At 39.5% G+C, this 21,469-nt stretch overlaps 1 protein-coding gene across 1 annotated transcript in view; it reads right to left on the minus strand.

Annotated features, from left to right (window-relative positions):
• AFF3 (AF4/FMR2 family member 3) overlaps positions 1 to 21,469 on the minus strand; it is a 273,032-nt gene that overhangs the window by 11,583 nt on the left and 239,980 nt on the right. The window contains exons 12-15 of the mRNA XM_027896601.1: positions 20,050 to 20,251; positions 17,379 to 17,506; positions 4,171 to 4,234; positions 1,417 to 1,553 (exon numbers count right to left, since the gene is read on the minus strand). Of these exons, the coding sequence (XP_027752402.1) occupies positions 1,417 to 1,553; positions 4,171 to 4,234; positions 17,379 to 17,506; positions 20,050 to 20,251 (531 nt within the window). The remainder of the gene's footprint in view (positions 1 to 1,416; positions 1,554 to 4,170; positions 4,235 to 17,378; positions 17,507 to 20,049; positions 20,252 to 21,469) is intronic.

Genomic DNA, 21,469 nt, shown 5'->3' on the forward strand with positions numbered 1-21,469 from the left:
AACAACAGACAAGGTTAGGACAACACACAGAGCGCTTCTGGGCTCACTTCCAGAAAAATACCTGTTTCCCATAATTAGCTGCTTGTGATTTTTTTCTTACCTTTGCTTTCAGACTTTAATCCTGATATCTGTGCCAAAATTCAGTATGAACATTTTGTTTCTACAGGCATACCTAGCAAACCACTTATTTTTCTGAGCTGCAGAAACTGAGATCAACAGCAATTCACACTACAACCCAACCACAGCTACACATATTATTGAAAGCTATGGATCTGCAAGCAAAATTCATTTCCAGAGTTAGGATCATATATTTACTACTACGAGAAAAGACAGGGCAGACAAAGAAAGAGTTTTCTGCCTTCTGAAAAAAAAAGAAGAGAAGAATTGCAGACATGGGAAAAAGAAGAATTGCAGAGATGGAATGTACTATTCTCTTACAGAAAAAAACCTATTTGATTTTGTTCAATAACCTCCTAGTTAGAAAGCTGGCCTCAGTCCACTGAAATGCATCAGAAGACAGCCCTAAGTGGAATTATTAACATGCAATAAAATCTTTGCATCAACACTAGGTCCAAAATAATGCATTTGTTTTAGAAGCTTTGATTCATTGTGAACATAATTAAAAATGAAAATACGTTACTTCCTATGAACTTAATCCTGATGAGAGCTGCATGGTTGACTGTCCTGAGGAATGATGCCATGGTCACTGGCAGTGCAACTTCCTCTGCTAGTGTGTCACTCTCTTGCAGAGAGTCCCTCAGCTGCTGGGATGATTTTGACCTTTGCTTTCTCCACCAGCACTGCCAATAATGTTAACTGTTAGTACCAACTATAGTGGAGAAAAGGACTTTAGAGACATATCTTCTTCTTAGGGACTGTGGATGGGACAGAATTCTACACTGTACTGTTTGGGAGAACCATGAAGTTGACTAAAAGTAGGACTTGGCTTTAGGGTGAGCTGGGCTGCTTCTGGGACTCCAGTGGCTACATAAGGAGCATACACACCAAGTGGACTTCGAGTGTTCATTTTTCTATCCCTGTTGACATCTTCTTTCAGGTAACCTTTAAACAGCAATCTTAAACACATTGCAGCATTTTTCAAACTACTGTTCCAGGAGAATGTTTTGTTGTTATGGATTACTATTTTTCTCTATTCAGTAGCTTGGGACTTACATCATGAAACTCTTGAAGTAATTTGCAACTCAAGTAATATGAAAATATTTGGGTGCCGTTTTTTTTTTTGTTGTTGTTGTTGTTGTTGTTGGGGTTTTTTTTGGTTTGTTTGTTTGTTTATTTTTTTTTTTATTCTTCAGAGTTTCCTGATTTAATTTCCAAAGAAATCACAGATAATACATACACATTACATATGACTGTTTGCACAGAGTAACCCCTGAGATCATCTCCTCCCTTTCCTACCTGATGAGTTCAACTGTTTCTGAATACATGGTATAAGGGGATTTAGATTCCATTGGGCCTTGTTCCATTGCATTTCCACACTCAATAAACGATAGCGCTGCTTCTGCATAATTCAGTGCCTTTCCAAACTTCTCCACCTAGAGGGGAAAAATAAGGACAAAGAGAAATAGTGTAATCATCAAGATGTGCTTACATTTCATGGGATTTTCTCAACATAAATCGTAAACTTGACACAAGTTGGTATATCTTCAGATTCACAATTTTTTCTGGGAGAAAGCTAAAACCCATCAAACCCTGTGCATGAGTGAAAATCATGCAGAAGATACAGAAAGCAGAGCTGAAAAAAGCTCTGAGATATTATTTGTTCAACACTTTTGTGTCCAAAGAAGGATCAGGTCTGCCTAGGACATTCCTGACAAGTGCTTGTCAAAGCTCTTCCAGTGCTGGAAATTCCACAAACTCATCAGGCCTTTTGTTCAAGCTTTCATTAAAAAGGGTTTCACACATCTTTGCAGATGCAATTTTTTGTCACCCAACAAAGAAAGGTAAATGAAACTCTGAACTAAGAGAATTAAATCCTTTGACTACTAACTCATATACAAAGGCTTATCTCTGTTATCCTGTCTTCTTTATCCCTACCATTTTCAGCACTGCTCTCCTCTTGTCAGGAATTTGCTTTCTGTATCCTCCTCTTTCAGGAGGATATGTTGCTCCCTCGGCATCTTCTAATCCTCCTTCCTTGTCCCATTTTTTCTCCTATTTTTGGTACTTCTTTGACTCCGTGTGTGTATTTGTGTGCTTATAGGCATATATATGTGCGTATATATGTTCTCAGTGACAGTGTATATGCAAATATGCACATAATGCCCATATGTGTGCACTTACATACCACTTATCTGCTCTCAGAATTTCATTTTTGGTGTGAAAGGAGAATCACACTAAAACCTCTCTGTCCTGACTTCTTTCTCCTTCAGTCAGAACTCCTGCGGTACATAAAGCCCATTAATGGACTGGATGTATTTGGCTGAAATCTGATGCACACAGTGAAAGGTTAATGGACCTTATTCTTTTCCAAGGGATAAAGATTTTTAAATAGCAACTTCGGAATGGCACACTGGCTTCAATCTATTTTAGGTTCTTATATGACTCCCATTGCGATCATACCGGAGAACTTCACAAACTTTTTATTGTATTTCTCTCCCTGATGCTCCAGTGCGGGTGGAAGTGCTATTATCCCAATTTCACAGATGGGGGACTGAGGAGCAGAGAGACTTAGAGAGATTTTCAGGCTGCTCACTCTAAGTGCCTGTGTTAAGTAATGCAGTGCCAAAGTAGGTGGTATTGAGCCCAGCAAGGTGATTCAAAGTGCCTGAAGGCACTTTGGCAATATGGCATTTCCTCTGGGATGCCTACACATCCAGAGAGGGAAATTGGAAGTACCTGCAAAGGGCAATCACAAGATGTAAGTAAGGTGCTGGTCCACTGTATAGGGAAGCTGAACGTGGAGGATATTTCAACCACCTAATACTGATAGGAGGCTATTCGAACTGTGTCTAGGTGACTTTCTGCAGGAAACTTCTGGCAGAGCAGAGAATAATGCTTGCAACTCCTTTTTCTGGGAGTCTACCATAAAAACATTTCTCTCCAGGCTAAGAATTTCCTTTGCATATTAAGTGATCTTTTCCATTCTGTTTAAAGCAACACACTAAAAGGCACTATTTGTACTTCTCCACAATATTTTCTGATTTAAGACTCACTTTAAAGTAATATGGAACTGAATAAACCATGGAAATTCGTGCTAATAAACTCAGGTAGAGTGTAAAACTCGGTGTTAGTGTCCTAAATTAAGGGCCTGCTTCTGCTTCCATGGCCTTTTTACATTCTGCACAGCTGAGAAAAAAAGAGATGAAGAAACAGAGGTTCTGAGCCACCTTTCTTCTTTCCTGATGCTCTGACAGCAGAGTGTCTGTCTGACAGAGCAAGGTGAGAAGGCAGCTACTCCCACCTGCAAGAGAGCCACACTAATGCAGGGTTCCACTCCATATACTGCCATCCCAGAGACCTCATGTCACTGGCTTATCCGTGGTGCTGGAGAACACAGCCTTGGAGAAAGCTGAAGGACAGCTAAGCAGAGCTCTCCTGGAGCCCTGTATACTTTGTTGCACCGATCTGTTTGGAAAGACAAGTTTCGTGCTCCATATAATCTCAGATTCCCCTTTTTCATGCTGGCTACATTTTTAGACAAAGCCAGAGCCAAGAATCTGTCTGTTGCAACAGAACTTTGTGTGCTAGGTGTTCCTCTAGGGTTGCACAGATTCCTTGTGTGCTTCTGATTATGTCCAGAAAACATCTGCCACGAAACCAGGGTTCTTCTGGCACTGAAGAGCCAAAACTCTTTTAAAAAAAGCCACCAGATCAGATTTGGGGATGCAATTATAGGACCTAGTCAGCTACTTAAACTGAGAAGATAGGTATGTGGATCCCTTACACAGCCTCCATTACTATAGTTACTAATTAAAGCAAAGGGATAAACGGAAAGTTTTATTTATCCAGGCCTTTATCTCAGTAAGTCATTATTTGTTAAGTCATAGTTTACTGGGCTATGAACATTTGATTATATAAACATTTCTTAATTTAACAAGCCTAGCCATCCTTATAATAGATTTTATAATTACCCCAGCAATACTGCGCTGATGAAGAAAGTGCATACAAAAATAATTTGCAGCAATGTAACTGGAAAGAAAATGTTCTCACCATTGCATCTGCTTTATGCTTCTTCCGTTTAGCTTCCTGCATAAAGTAATCTGCATTGCGTGGCCTACCAGGGGAAAATAAGAAGACATTTTATTATTTTCTGAAGTGCAGAATATTTTAAAGCTATTTTTTCCTTATTTTAAACCTGATTTGCAAATATTTTTTATGAACAAAATAAACTTATCGTGTAGCCACGGATCTTCTATTTTCAAATTGCTGCCTGTGGAGACAATAGCATTTATGGCTGTTCTCATTCTTTAGAAGTCAGTGATTCAAAGTAAAAAAAAAAAGAAGCTAATAAAATGCATTTTTATGGATTATATAAACTGCTTCCCAAATTAGTGCAGTTCTGATCTGCAAAACGGATATAAGCATTAAGCGGAACAAGATATTCTGTCTTCTCCCTGGTGCCTGCTTACCTCTTTTTCTATTCCTCTCTGTACATTGTTATTTGCCTTGGCTTCACCCTCCTCTCAAAACAAGTGTGTGTTTAATCTCTCCACTTTGAAAACACACATTGAACCTGCTTGCCTCCACAGCTACCCTCTCACTCTTCTCCCTCTTATCTGTAAGCATGCTGAGAGCGCTGTTTACTTTTGCTGCCTGGAGTTCATCTCTGACTCAGTGCTGGGCTGCCTGCTGCCAATCCGTTGGTGTTCCTAGTGCCAATTTCTCCATTGATTTCTCCTCAAACAGATCTTGGAAATTCCATCTCTTCCTGAACCTATCTGACCTGCAGGGCACAAATTCAATTCCTCTCTCTGTCCTGAAATTCACAAGTCCATTTGTGATCCAGATTTATCCACTCCCATTCAAACTGAAAACAAACTGATGTCTCCTTGTCACACCACCTTAGTGAACTCCTTGTGGCTGAAGCAAATTTTGTCATCTCCTCTTACAAGCTCTCCTAATGGCACCTTTCTCAGTCATTGTGGAGAACAGCCATTTGCCAGGTCATTTCAGACTGTAACCTTGCATCTGTAGTTGTTGCCTCTCATAAAAGTCTTCACTTTTCCTGACCCTGCAGATTCTTCCAGTCTCATATACGTGGGAGGTGACCTCCTTCTTTCTCTACTCAGCTAAAACTTGTCCTGGTTCTTCTCAGCTTATACTGTAGTTAATGCCACATCTTCCTCTCTCTCAGAGAGGGAAGTTTTGCCTTGCAAAACAGTTTTCTCAGTATTGGTTAGAGTATCATACCTTTGTCCTTATCTAAAGAAAATGAGATATTCCTGAGTAGTCTGAGTTCTGATGTTTTTACCATTCATGCTTTTAAGTGCTTGGTGTTGTAAACGATACAGTATTATTGCCACTCAGCAATCTGTTGTACGTTAACTCCGATAGGCAGCTCAGCTCCACACAGCTAATCACTCATGTCCCTCCAGTGGGATGGGGGAGAGAATCAAAAGAGTAAAAGCGTAGAAGAGTAAAAGTAAGAAAACTTGTGCACTGAGACAAAGGCCATCTTACGGAAAGCAGAGCTTCAATGTGCTTAGCAGTGACTTGGGCAGATAAATGCCATCACTCTGAACGACCCCCTGTTCTCTTTCCTCCCCCAGCTCTTTCTGGCTGAGCATGACACCATATGGTGTGGTCAGCTGGGGTCAGTTCTCCCAGCTGTATCCCCTCCCAACTCCTTGTGCACTCCCAGCCTGCTTGGTGTGGTGGGGTGAGAGGCAGAAAAGGCCTTGTTGTGCGAGTGCTGCTCAACAATACTAAAGCATCTCTGTATTATCAACACTGTTTTGGTTATGGATCTAATACAGAGCACTACAGCAGATATTACAAAGAAAATTTATTCTATCCCAGTCCAAACCAGTCCACATTTGTAAGTAGTTTTTTTTTCTTGAAATCGGGATTTCTCTGCACGTGTGTTTAACAAAATGTTTTGTGTCACCCAGAGAACATGCAGATCTAAAAAGTGAAGTCAGAGGAATGGGTGAGTAGAATATTCTTGCTTATAGCAGTAAGAAAATACTCAGATTCATAACTGAGATCAGTGGGGGCACAGAGGAGCCAATTGACAGAAGAGGATAGCCACATAACTTCCTTAAAAACACAAGGCTATTTGGTAGTGTGTTTACTTTGTCTGTTTCTTTCTACTGATGTGCATACTGTTTTAAGGACATTTAATTGTATCAGAGAAGGTTAGTCAACCTTATTTTGAAGAGAAGAAAGGCTAAATATAACTAGATGGAAATGAAATTCAAAGTCTGGCTAATTTAGAATGACTGCTGTCCTAAAAAACTTGTTGATATGAAAAACAGTTACTTTGTTCCATTTTTCTATAAAATATTATTCTTTGCAGAGTGAAATTTCACCCCAGTTTACTCTACTTAGTAGGTCAGCAAGGGGACTAAAGACAGGTTTGTGTCCCAGGATTTCATAACCTACTGCAGCTGCAAATACTTCCGGTGCCCAACAAGATGCTAATATTATCTTAATAATAAGAATAATTTGAATTTGGTCTTGGTCAATTATGAAATATTACACAATGAAACAGTGTTAGTTAGATACAGAAAAATATCTGTGTTTTCAGAAACACAGAACGAATTCTTTAAAAAAATGTTCTATCTCTGTCTTGTGCAATGACGTAGGTAAGATGGTTTGCCATGAAGTACAGAAAAGCAAAGCAGGGCAGAGCAACAAACCAGTGGTCTCATCTATCTGAAATGTTCAAAGGGATCAACCTTTACCTGAGCCTTTCAAACTCAGGCCATTAAAATACATCCTTTGCAACATTCCGTCCTAAACATCACCCAGCACTGTATGCCTAATTTCCTTCTTTGAAGCGTGGCAAGACGCTGTAAAACCAATGTGAGATAACACAATGTAATTATGGTGGACTTATTTATAAGTTAATTGTAAAATGATTTTCAACTTGCAGCAGGTTTTATTCTCCCAAGTTATGATTAGCAATGGGGGTATTAGCACGAACATGAATGTTACTGAACCAAGAAGCCTGCTTTGAGGGCCCTGCTGCAGGGTGGGTTAAGTGTAACACAAAAACCGAAGTCATCAGCTTGTACTAAGTCCAATTGTTGTTTGTGAAGTCTCATATAAAAAAGAGAAGCTATTAAAATGCTATTTTAAAACAAAGCATATATATATTCTCCATATGAATGTTTAGGTATTTCCATGGGAAAAATACAAAACTGATTTAGAAATCAGGGGATGCCTAACAGAAATTAAGATGCATTGGGGTAAAATCAATAGAGAACCATTAGCTTTTTAAACAGAACTTTTTCAATAGTGTTAATAAACATGCCAAGTCAAATTCTGGTATCTTCATTCAATCTGTGAAATACCATTTTTCAATTTATCACTACATCTTAATAACCTTTATATTCAGATAACTAATGTGCACATTGGGTGAAAATGGGAAGCTAAAATGTCCTATAGATTCAATGTATGGTTTTGTACATTGTATAAATTTCTTATATCATTTTAGTATCAAAATAGTTTAAATTATTATGCCATGAAGTAGAAAAAATATAAAAAACGCCTCTTCTATGGGCTTCTTGAAGATAAGAGGTTGCCTCAGCTCGTGGATGTATGAAGTCACATGAGAAAACTGATGCATAAATTAATTATTCAGGATAGCTCTTTTGCATACTGCACATTTTGTATCTATGAAGGTCACAAAAAATTGTTAATCTTATTCTGATGTTATAGACTCTGAAGTTACAGTGACTTGGTGACCAAGAAGCCATCCCTGTTACAAACATGAAGGTTCATCCAAATTTCCTCTGTAGCTTGGCTTATTTAGTTACATTGGTGATAATCTCAGACTGAAAAATTTGCAGGCAATCTCACTGTATGCTAATTTCAGATACTGTGTGCTACTGATGAGAGGCATTTGGAGGAGAAGCAAATCTGTTTTCCCACTGAAGAGACTCAGAAAGGTCTGTGGTTAAAACCCTTTTCAGGTCTTTGGTCTCAACTTTGCAAACCCCCTGCAGATCACAGCCTTGCTACAGCCTGAGAAGAGAGGGAATAGAAAAATTTCTACAGGGTTAAAACGGTACCAGGATATTGGCTGAACTGGAGTGGCTATGAGGAGCAGAAGCAGCACTGGAATCTCTTTGTTGGGCTTACTGGTCATGAATGTAAACAGAAGTCCCAAAGAATGTTATTCAGTGATTTCTGGTTTTCAGACAATTGATTCAAATTCTTCTTGTAAGTTATTTACAAGTCTACTGACATCAGCACTGTCACTCCAGACTTACAAAGATAATTCAGACCTCTTTTAAAAAAAAAAAAAAAAAAAAAAAGAATTCTGACTTCAAATTAACAGGTAGAAATGTGTTTTATCTCTGTTAGTAGTCTTGACTGCACAAGAAAGTCTTTTGTTTCTGAATATCTGATTGTTGGTGCTTTTAGAAATATAGTCCTCTTCAACAAAGCCAAAAAGGAGTTCTAATACACTGCTCTAATGCATCTCATATATCTCTCTGAAAGGCAAGAGAAAGAGTGTAAAGCATCAGCGCCAACTAAGTCAGGCCGCTGGTGAATTCTCCCTGGGATCAAGTGTCATTATGTGAAACTGGCTGCTCTTGAGGAGAATTTACCCTACTACGATGATTGGGGAAAGCAATCAAGTACTGCTGGAACCATTTCAACGCATTCTCAGTCAACACTAGCCAGTCACCTAGGCACTGCAACAGAATCCAGCCTTTTACAGAATAACCCCCCCACGGCTAGATCTGATAGTACAAACAAGGCCAGGCTTCCTTTTCAGCAGCGGCATTCAAACCATTTATGACTTTGACAAGGGCAGCCTCAGTAGCATGGCTGTGGCTGAATCCAGGATGAAATTTATCAAACAATCCGCTACTGTCCAGAATTTCTCTCACTTGCCTTGGCACCACTTTCTCTGGGAGCCTGTCGAAAACCAGCGGGAAAGGCAGCATTTCCATTGCTTGTTATGTTGTGCGGGATCCCAGCATGAGGTGAGATGGCTGCGGGCATCGTAATTACTCCCCTCCCAGAAGCAGCCTTTCAGAGTTTCCGGGCTGTTGAGCTCCTAAGAGTGGTGTTACCATTACCCAGGTGAAATGCTTTTGTGTGTGTATGTGTTTCTCTCATCCTATTTAGCTCCATGCCATTACAGTGCATCTCTGCCCCCTTTGTCATTTGCTGTCTTCTCTGAATTTAATTTACTCCAGTTTAGCAGATAATTGCAAAAATGTAAACTCATGCAGTAAAATAAAGGGAAGAGAATCAAACAAAGTAAATCAATAAAAGCCTTACTTTGTACAGTAATTTATCAGTATCTACTGCAAAATAATCTCCTTGGAACTCAGAGCAACCAGTTGTATTTACAGAGTACGGTGTAGGTTAGACTCCAATATACAATTTTAATTATAACTGAATTCAAACCCACATTTTTCATCTAATTTTTATATTTTATCTGAACTAAATATTAAACTATAGCATTTTCTGCTTCATTTACATAATCTACCGCTTGTACGTTATTTCTTACTGTCGTATGGTGCTTTATGAGGATACATTAAAAAAACCTAATAAAAGTTCAATTAAACATCATAAATGTAGCCAAGTGCACATTTTAATACCCTTCAGAGATAATACTGCTGAAGCGTTATAAAAAACCCAACTAGTGCTTCCTCAGTGTACAACAATTGCATGTAATAAAAGCAGTTTAAATCATAATTCTAAATATAGGACCAGTTTCACAACTTAAGTAGTCTAAACACTGAAAAAATGGATGTGTTGGAAAGAAGTAGAACAGCAAAATGAGTGACTCTAAAATTTGGTCAGAGCTGGGGCAAATCAGAAGAAACTGGCATAGGCAGAGTAAGCCTGTGTCCATTTTTGAATCTGTGGTGGTATGCCCTGAGCTTTCAGTCCAGGAGGAGAAGAAAATCCTGTAAGAGGAAGAAAACCATGTAAAGTGAAAGGCAGCCTTGCCTATTTGCTGTTTCATACCGGGACATGTGTCAGGAGTTTGTCTGGCGTGTGGGGTCACAGATAAAGGTGTTCTTCTTTGGGGTAAACAACAGAGCTGAGTGTGTATGGCTATACAAAATAGTGTTCTCCCCTGGTGTATCATGGCCTCTTGCCCATTCCACAACTTAAAATAAATGCTGTTTTATGGGACATAGCACTGCTGCCTCTGAGGCATGGCACACACAGAGAGCCCGTGGCACTGCACAAAGTTGGTACCCAGCTGTAGGAGTCTCACGCTTACTCTGGCAGACACAGCTGGTCTGGAAGTTCAGCAGAGGAGCATGCCAAGTGGAGGGGGCCAGGAGAGTATTTCTGAGCCATTTAAATGATAGTACTATAGGCATTTCACAAAGACAGGCACAAAGGATCTGATTGGAGTCAGGCCACATGTTAGAAAAACTTACTCAATCACACAACTACACAACTACTATCTTGTTGGGTTTAGCATAACAAGGTCAATAGCTTAGATTAGATGAATAGATGAATAGTACAGATACCTAGGGAGGGAGTTACTGTTGCAAAAAATATCAGACAAAATTAAAGCCTTGCATCTAACTTAAATGAAATGCAGAAGGATAAAATAGTGGAGACTCCTATTTTGGCAAAAACGCAAAATCCCTCAGACTAACCATCTCAATGTAGTGAAATACAAGAGAAAGAGTAAAAGTCTGCTACAAATTCCTGGGTATGACCCAGATTCATGACTTATCCATGTGAAATCAATATCTAAACTAAAACACGCAAGGGCAAAGTGTACAAGTGAAAAGAGGAAAGAAAGAAGTATTCACAATAGGGACTTTTGTCTCTTTCAGTGTTTGTTAATAGATATTCTGAAATAAACTACTTTCAGTTGAAGATGGAGTAAAAGCTTTTATAATTAGACCTAGGGAGAGAGGGCAGGACTACAGCAGTCCAGATCTATGTTGTTTTAAAATCCCATGGAATGATGTCTTAAATTCTTAAGAAGCAGCTGAAAACCAAAGGCAGAAAGACCTTTCCGGGAGAGGGACTACATGGCAGCCAGCTTTGATATACCCAACTCTGTTGAGGGACAAGACAAGGTCTGAGTGAAACTGTTGGGTGACATGAATGGGGTGTCTACACTGAAAGAAGTAGGCAATCCTGAAACAAAGACTCTATCCAGGGATCCTGTCCTGTCAAGCCTGTCCAAGAAACTTTGGTAATCACAGGACCTGAAAGAAATCATAATCAGGCATCTATTCAGGTAAACATCTGATAGGGATTTTGGGAATTCATATTCCTCATGGGTGTTAGGTTATCATAGCCCCTCTCCAGCTCCATGACTCATTGTTTGTTCCCAAGATGAACAGGGTATTTCCAGGCTAAAAATGAATTTGAATAGGCTACCTGTGATTCTCTAGATTAAAGAGGTTATGACCATTTGCCTGTGTGGTTTGTTATCACTGGAAGATGAAAATATGTTTTACATGTTGAAGGAATGATCAGGAAAGCTCCCAGACTTCCCTGCGTAATCACAGCCTTTGCACCCTAGGGCCACTGCAGTGAACCTTCTAGTCCAAAACGGAAACTTCCGGGTAATTATATTGTGAAAAATGGACTTGAAACACATTCTTCGAAGATATGTAAATATATTTTCCACTGCCACAGGGACAGCAAAGCTGACTTGGGAATTAAGCCTCAAATAGAGGCACCAGAATATCTCTTACACACCACATCTTTGAATCCTGGAGTTGAGGGTGATAAAAACTCCCACTGCTCTGTGATCTTGCACAAACAGACAAATGCCCAGTTACAGTGGGATGGACTTCTAGATATCAGAGGAGAAATCAAACCCAAGGAAAACAAGCTCTGTCAAGTACCAGAGATGTGGTAGAATGGCAAACACCATGGAAGTTAGCTGAGACTCCCACATATTCAGCATGAGACTTAGATTAGTCCAAGAGCTGCAGGGTTTGGAGGGTGCTCATCATCTGCTGTAGGCATCTGCTCATTGCTCACCAGTTGCAGAGGTGAGGAAAGACTGGGAAAGACTTGTGGGAGAGGCTGTCTTTTCCCATCCATGAGATTCAGTTCTGCTGCTGGGACCTGGAGGAGAGTTTGCTGAACCTGATTAGAAGACTCTTGTCTTGCTCACTATTATGAATCATTGTGGACTGAAGATATTTTCTAGTCTATCTGTAGAGTAAGAAAAAGCTACATCAAAATAAATTAATGCAAACAAATCCTCCTTTCTGAGTGACAAAATTATCAGACACTATTTTAGATCTGAGTCCGTCAGTAAAACATTCCTTGGCTATGCCTATGCAAGTGAAATAAGCAGGGCAAGGATACCAGCTTTATCATTTGATCATCCATGCTGTGTAATTGCTGATACTCACTCTCCCTGGCATAGCTTTGAGCTCAGTTCCAGACAATGCCAGGGCACAGCTGGGAGACAGCACTGGCCAGGGACTGCTCTCAGGAGGCAGTGAGTGTTCTTTGTTTTGAGGAGTGCAGACAGTTTAATCATACAAAGATAAGCAGTGCTGAACCACTTGCCCACAGGAGCAGAGGAGGGGCATGGATGTAGCATATAAGTTCAAATGAGGTCCACAGGGCTGGCTTTCCTTTAATGACAGGGAATAGTGCCTATAAATTCTATACCCTGTGAGAATCTCCTGCCAGAGCTGATTAAGCATCTGTTTCCCACCAAACCAAATGTTCCTATAAAGAAAAGGGGTAGGTGGTCTTGCAGAGAACAGGCAGCTTAATTATCTAATCATGGGAGGCAGTGTCTGGCATGGGAGACACTGGCATGGGAGGCAGTGTCTGGCATGTCTAATGTTATTTTATCACGGACATTGTACACATGAGAAAATTCAGTGCCACAAGTAAGAAGGAAGAAGAGGAAGACTGGAATAGTCAGATGAAGCCTTGAAATCCCCCAAAGCCAAGAAACTGGGAGCAGTCCAAAGTATGTATATGAATTTTGAGGAACTTAGTGTAGTAGACACTGGTCTATCTGAACAGTGATTTTTTTAGATTGCTGATGAGAAGAAAGAGGAACCACGCTCTGTTCCTTAACTGTGCTCCTCAGGATGTAGTCAGCACTACAAAAGTTTCTCTAAATACTTCAGGAGTCCCTGGAGCATTTTGAGCAATGCAAAGTGAAATCACTTCCAGATGTTGTATGGGAGTCACAACCCAGGAGCACCTTCTCCTTTCCACTCTGAGGAGGAAGAACAAGGAAGAGGAGACTCTGGAAAATGAGACACTTGGGGTTTCAAGCCAAAACAAAGAGATGTGCCATGAAGTTATTTTTTGAACTCTTCATGAGCTCTATGCGTAACACCTTTACAGTCTGAATATTTTCCGGGTATATGATTTACTCTTTGACAAACAAACATAGGAATTCTATCTCACCACAGGATATGTCCCTTGGACAATGTGAAGCTGGTTGGATGTGCGTAGCACCAAAATCCATAAAGGTTGACCAGACATTCAACAAAACATGAATTAAAAAAAAAAAAAAGGCCAGAAAAAAAGATAAATGTAAGTGAAGAAAAACCACACCCCAAGTTTGAAAGAATAACCCACAATGCAATAAAATAATCCTGAGGAGCATGTTCTGATTTAGCCATAAGGAAAACTGGGAAGCTGGGTATGCTCTGCTCTTTTTTATACCACATATGCAATATTTTGAGGAGAGTGTGGGACTGTGCCCTTGGGTACCCACAGCATGTCTGTGCTTATCCTTTCAAGGACAACAGACTTAGTTCCTAAATGCAATTATTGGGAATTCTATCATTCAGTGAAATTACAGCAGGAATCAATTTGGCTTGAAGCATTACTATGTAGCCTTGAAAATCTTCTCTTCATGGAGTCAAAAATGGCCAAAAAATCCAGGAAATCTTGTTAAGATTACCACTGAAAACAGCACAGATGTCACTTACATTTAAGACATGCTGGGTACCTACAAGCATATCTAGATCTAGCAATAAAAAATGGCAAACTAGGTAAAGTAGAATTTGCCTGTCTTTTGAAGGCTGTTGGCTATATTTACTGTTCTACTGCAGTGTATGTGTATACAGTACTCTGCCAAGCAAGATACACTTTTTATTGACCTACTTGTGTTCCAATTTATTGCTAGTGACAGCTGTTGTCAATGATCTGGAGAAAATAAATTGAGAATAAAGGAAAGACACACTGATTGGTCAAAAAAATAGTTGTTGTTTTAAATCAAATATAAGGGATTTAGTCTCTTAAAAACTTCAGAGTCTGATTAAAATTAAGACTTTAAAGCCATGGCTGGATTACAGTAATTCAGAACTTCATGGATTATGAGATGAAATACTTCATAGGCATCATTTTGGACAAATGCTGCCATTAGGATTACTACATAATTTAGACCTACTGTACTGCATTTCTTCAAATCCTCTGCTGTGGTACTATACGAATTTGAAAGACACTGGTTGCCATGTTTAATTTGATCCTTCTAACATGTGAGTCAAATTTGTTGACATTTAACATTTACAGCCAGTCTAATCTGCTACATTTCAGTGACTTCCCTGCACAGTAATTTCAGAATCAAGATCTAGTACAGCTGGTATTCTGATGGTGTATCCCAGATACTGGTTGTGGATGACAGATGTAGTACTTGACAATGTCCTTCCTCTAGTTAGCACAACAGGCATTTAACTGTTTCTGGGTTTTAAGGACAAATTAAGATATATTTGATTCTGTATTTTATCTTATTTGGCTTTGTACATTTTTTTATGTGTCTACAAGTTGCTTGGGGATATTTTACATGGAAGACACTATATACCAATGTTTAATTGTATCTCTGTCTGGAAAGTTGAAACAGTTTTATTGGAGATGCCTGCCAGAGAAATCACTTCTATCACTAATGGAGAAAGGAAGTGATAAAAGCCTCTTAGATGACAGAGATGCTGACCAAAGCAGATTTCCTACGACGGTATCCTAGGGGGAAAATGAAACAAATCAGTTCCCCCGTTTTTTGTAAGCATCTTGAGGGAAAAGCAGATGAAGATACAATAGTTCTTCTGTTGTCGCTGTTTCTGACTATGTTTCTTTCTAATCCAAACAGATGAGCACATCCTTTTTGACTTTTGACTCTGACACCTTTCTGCCTTGTATGCACGTATTTAAACTGCAGAAAAATTAAGCAGGTGCAAGTAAATTATAGATGATAAAGCTTTTAAAGAGATATGAAGAGTTAGGTAGTACTTCTAAACAATGTTAAATAAACATACTGGAAGAGTTAAAAATATGGAGGGAGGTGGAGTAAGAGGAATAATAAAGATATATACACAGGGGAGAGTATTTTCCAAAAGAGGCAGAAAAACTGATTACATTTATTCAGTTTACATCTGCTTATGACTGCCATGAATATATACAGAAATTAAGCCTTCTTTTCTTGACATGCAAGCCAGTTACATCCTTTTGAAGTCCAGAGGAATAATTTGTACCTTATAGCAGGAAATCTGGTTTCTCTCTATGAGAGGATGCTGCCTCTCTAGTCGTTCTTGAGACCAGATAGTGTGAACAAACATTATAACAACAACAACAACAATAATAACAATTGTTAATATTAAAACACCCCAATTCTGGTAGAAAGCAGTTCCTGAGAGAATAAGGCTGTTATCCCAATATTTCTTTTGGTATAAAGGAGTTAGAGATGTTGTGGGTGGAAGTCTGGGAGTATGAAAACTATGTCAAGGTCATGCAGCTTAGAGCTCCAGGCAGTTTGAGGCATACCTTGAACAGAACCTCTTCTACAATAGACAGAAAAAATATCAGTATTTTTAGGCCAGAATATTATCAGTCAAAAAGAATCTGGATTTTCTAGATACTAGGATTTTAACCTTCAATTTCCCCACTATACATTATCTAAATAATACTATGTCCTGAATGACCTTGGGAAACAAACTGGCAATTTTAATTTAGAAAAAAAAATAAAAGAAATACCATTACAAGCTTAAAATGTTTTCAGAGCAGGAGTGAGGGATGTGTGAAGGATGCAATGGAGGTGGGGAGGGCCAGGTACTCCTCCAGGTATTCATGCTAACCACTGCTGCTTCCTGCTCACTCTGCCTTCTGATACTCTAGCTCAGCAGAAGTAGCAGCAGCTGTCAAGGCTCAGGGATGAAAGGTTCCTTATGTCCTCTCTCCTTGCCCCAAAGGGTGCACAAGAAGGTGCCCCTCTCACCCTGCCTTTCTACAGTTATGATACATTAATAGTCTGACGTGTGCATAATTAATACCAGTGCCACAGGGATACTAATAAAGTCTTAGTGGCCCTGACCTGACTCATGTGGGGCCTCCCCCTCTGTCCACAGGCTAATGAAATCCATTTAAGCTCAGGTCTGGGCCTTCACTCCCTGTCCAACTCACTGCAAGCAAACCCTTTACAGAAGTGCTTGTGCCTGGCCATGTCCCCCATCGACCTGGACCCTGCCCTGGGGTCTGTCTTCCTGGCTGGAACTCAGACCTGCCTTGTCACATCGCATGCCTGGCAGTCCCCAGGCTGTGTCTGACCTGCACCGGACCTGATCCTGACCTGACTTCCTGGCCTGACCTTGGACTTGACTCATCACCATGGAAGTGCCTGAGGATCTTAGTGCTTGGTTGAGTCTGATTCCACCTTTGGGCTTGCCCTGCTCACCCTGCTTAGGTCTGGTGGGACTTGGACCCCTGCCAGCTGCATTCTGCATCTTCACTCTTGGTGCCCTATCCTTTGGGAACAGCCAGTCAGTGCTCCCTGATGATGAGGGACTTTTGACAAGAGCTTGTAGTTATAGGACAAGGGGGAATGACTTTAAACTGAAAAAGGGCAAGTTTAGATTAGATGTTAGGAAGAAATTTTTTGCCGTGAGGGTGGTGAAGTACCAGAGCTGGTTGCCCAGAGAAGCTGTTGATGCCCATCCCTGGCAGTGTTCAAGGCCAGGTTGAATGGGGCTTTGAGAAACCTGGTCAAAAGTGGGTGGAATCCCCTACTCGTGGCGAAGGGGTTGACACTAAGTGGTCTTTAAGGTCCTTTCAAATCCAAATCATTTTCTATGAATTCTTCTATTCTATGGTTAGAGATTTAATGTATGATGAAAAACTAAGGAGTTTATCTGGTAGGTCTCATTCATTTTTCAATGTACAATAAGTCTTACTAGAATTCTGGCCATGTCTCCTGTTGGACAAATTGTATTTTTCTTTTTTAAATGCAAAAAATGACATTGTTTTATTTTAAAGCCATTTGTACTTACATATCATCAAAGATAAGCTTTGTCCTTCTGCAGTCCCTGGGTGTGCTGGACAGAGGTGACCAAGGCTCTGTTTGGGACTGCGACTTATTGCAGAGAAGAATATTTTCTGAATTGATGTGAACTGCTTTCTGGACAACAAACAGTAGATAAGATATTGAGGAATTGGCTGCTAACTTAAAAAAATTACAAATAACAAAAAAACCAGAGTGTCTTTGCACTGTGTTGTAAATTAGAAGTTAGTTTTTCCTACTATTTGAGCAGGGAGTGTCCTGTCACTAACAGCCACAAATTCACAGATATTGGTCAGAGCACTTTGTAAAGGGCTTGAATTTCAATATGATAAACAGAAGAAACTGAGGTGAACTATTAGTAACTATCAAAACACTCTGAAATACAGTAAGTGAAATTCTTAAAGAATAGATCTGTCGTTGTAATTTAGGAGAGCAAGTTATATCTCTAGCTTTCAGCTTCCAAACTAGCAATTCCCCTTGCCTCAGGAGAGCAAGAACTTACATGTTCGACTCGTTTCATGCCGCATTACTGAGGTACTTGTGTGGTATGAATTTGTAGCCCAAGGTCCAGGTTTCTTTGTGCTCTGGGCTCCTGATTACCTTGCAAGACCACTTCTCTGTGCTGAAGTGGAAGAACATGTCTTTTGGCAGGGTCTCACGCATTCCCTCAGCTGCAGTCCTGTTCTTCATGTGGCATCCTGAGCCCTTTGTACTACCAAGTGACCTGCTGTGTTGGGCTACTACACACTGGTACAGTGCAAAAGAGAGGGTGCTAGGTCGTTTTTGGTTGATAACCACTGCCAAAAATCACTGTTCTTTGTCAGGTGACAGACAAAAAGGCACCAGGAAAATGGGAAAAAAGCTCAAATGGATAAAAGCCCACTGTGGGCAACCCTGGCTTGGAGTTTTTTGACAGAAATTTGAAGGATCTGGCAGTTATGTGCCAGATGAGAAGATGGGATAAAACAAAGCTAACTTTAACATTTATAGTTCATGAGCTCTCATCTTCTATATGGCACATCCAGATCAGTTCAGCAGGCTAAAGTTTTCAGATGAATAACCAGATACATAAGAATTTTATTGCAAAAGTTGTTAAATGTTGACCAAATGGTGCATTGCTAGGCTATGCAGAAAATCTCAGTGAAATGCATTTGCTAAGGGTGTGGATCATAAAGCAATCACCCTTTACTTTTGATTTCCAACACATTTGCCTGTAAAGGAATTTAAATTATTTTCAAGATACCCAGTGAAGGATCATATAATTCTGAATGGGTTATAAACATCTAAGTTTATATTTTAGAAGTTTAAATGTTTAAAACTTTGCATTTAATGAATGAAAAATAAATTAATAACTATAATATGTTAAAGGCCTTTTTATTGGAATATTTTCTATAATTAGTTTATTTCAATTTACCAAAAGCATCTATGAGATATTCTTGAAACATACAATTTATGGTAACTTGTTTTTGAAAAAGTGTTCAAAATTAATATTACATTTCCTAATTCCTCCTCCACTCTCAAAAAAAAATTAATACACATATATACTAACAGATACTATGAGGCCATTTACCACCACAGCAAAAGTGCCTGGAAGAAACCACTGCTACAACTTAGGTAAGATTTTTACCTAAAAGTTGCTCAGGCACTAATACTTAGGCTTTTAAAGCCTCTTTTATATCAAATAACAAATACTGCAAATAGATATAGGATAAAATATATGAACAACTTTTGTAGCAAAGAGAGGAGCATGGGCAGAAGAGCACCCTAACAGCTTGACTAGGTGCTCCAGCAGTGGGCATCAGGATCATAGTATCCAAATTGCTTTTTCTAGGAATTTCACACAAAGCAGAACAGTGTCATGGGGAAGATGTGACAATGTTATGCCCTTGATCTTCTACCATCAGTGTCCTGTAGGCCCGAGGGTACGGTATGATTTTGAGAAATAAGAGAAAGACAGAGAGAGAGAGAAAGAGAGAAAGATGGGAATTCCCTGAATCAAAAGAGCTAACAGGCTCTCTATTCCAGCATCTTAGTCACAGAACTCATGCATAAATGGGGGCATCCACCTATTCCTCCCTCTCTGTGCTCTGAAGGAGTGGCCACCATGCAGTGTAGTAATACAGCCTTATCTGGAACAGTGCTCTGGGCACATTTAGTGTGAGCAGGACTCTCCAATAAGGATATGAATACCTGGGCTCTGATGGAGCTGAGCTGTAAGCCTGGTGCTAAGCTGTTCACTGCTGTAAGTAGGATCTGAGAAACGTTTTTCTAAGACAGGTAAGAGAACTTGTCCGCAGGCACACTCATGGTTAAGGCAGTGGCAGCCCTTATACAGTAGGGGCCTTATGCACCATGAATGTAGGGCCTTGCATCATGTCCAAGCAATGCTCTGGAGGCCTACAGCTATTCGTTTTGGGCCATTAGCTTTTACCTTTTGCTTATGTAGCCTTTGTTATTTGCCCATTTTACAGCCTGCCCTCTTTGCTTTCTTCTGTGCCTTGCTAAGCTCCAAGTCAGAAAAGAGGAACTTACAAAGTAACATTCATTATTACATTTTTTTTTTTTTTTTGCATAATGTTCTGCAAAGCTATCGTAGACTGCATTACAAAGTGAAAAATATACTGCTAGGCTTTATATTGTGAACAACAGCATACACTTACATTGAAGTCTGCGGGATGTGGCTGCGACTGGATTTCACCCTTATGCTTTTTGCTGGAGGAGATGGAAGGTAATAGACTGCTGCCATTAGGTCTGCTGGAGGAAGTTAAATCATCGTTGGAGTATTTGTGTTTTGATGCATCGGAGAGGGGAGAGATGGGTGACCGAAGCATTTTCTCATTTTTATTTATTGGTATTGCCAAGCTGGAAATGGAAATTACAGTAATGGAGTGTCACAAAGCTGGCTTTGAGAAAAGTAAATGTTTTATATATTACCAAAACTTTGAATTTAAAACCTGCTGGCAGGATAAAGTCTATGGGTAACTGGAAACAAGCTTACAGTATTGGGACCAAGAGTTCATTTACAAATTTGTATCATGTTTCTTCTCTTTCCCTTCAAGGCAAATTGTAATTCTGGAGTTAATATGAAGTCTGTATCACAGTACTTGAAAAAAAAAAAACACAGAGATAAATGGCCACTTGCTCACCATTTCTTAAGGGATAGCTGGAGACAAAGATTAGGCTCTGAAGTGTAAGTTCAGGTTATGGAGCCCTATTTCACCATTACAGGTGACAATTTATACGCCATGGCAATAAAACCATGTGTGAACTAAAACAGGAAATGTGTTTAAAGATGACTGGCTTGTCTTTGTGCTCACTGGCCAGCCTTTGGTAGCACTGTTTATACTAATCTAATACAGGTTTTGAAGACAAAGAAAGACTGTTAATGCAGAAAAAGGAAGCATATGCAAACAGTAGATGCAGAGAAATGTGAGCTACTCTGTCTTCTAAAGCAGAGAGCTACAACACAGATAGTATTTTCAGCTTTCATTTATTCAAAAGAAGCTTTGGATGAAGAGAAGTCAGACACACCATAAAAATATGCCCAGAAATAAACTTCAGATGCACTAATTTGAAGAAAATATTTAGCTGAAAATCTTAAAGCAACATACAAAAAAATGTGAAGTTTTTTAAGGAGACAGTTGACATTAAGACTAAAACTGCAATTAAGGTCAGAAGGACTATTTTAACACTATACCTTTCCCTGTCACATTCCCCTTTATTCAGACTATTACTTTTTATGGACAATTCTCACTTCTTTATAGTTACTGTATCAGACAATATACACTTAATGGAATTGCAAAAAAGAATACAGTAAGAACTATACTTCATCTCTGCACATAATTTCAGGGAACAGAGCTAATTAAATGTGCTCTTATCATACATTTGTCCATTTATCTGGCAAGTCTTTAAAAACTAGCTGTAAAAGAAGCCATGAATTGTAATTCAGAACCTTTACTGTTTCACAGCCTGTAGTACCTTTAAAACACTATGTCAACTGTTTTGCTTTAATGACCAGTGCTGTTTACAAAAGCAGGACTCTGGATGTGTAAGATAGACAACTGTGCCCTTCTTCTCTCC

Source organism: Empidonax traillii, unplaced genomic scaffold, assembly GCF_003031625.1.
Source record: "Empidonax traillii isolate 1590-97213 ecotype Southwest subspecies unplaced genomic scaffold, ASM303162v1 scaffold503:size689781, whole genome shotgun sequence".
Lineage (NCBI taxonomy): Eukaryota > Metazoa > Chordata > Aves > Passeriformes > Tyrannidae > Empidonax > Empidonax traillii.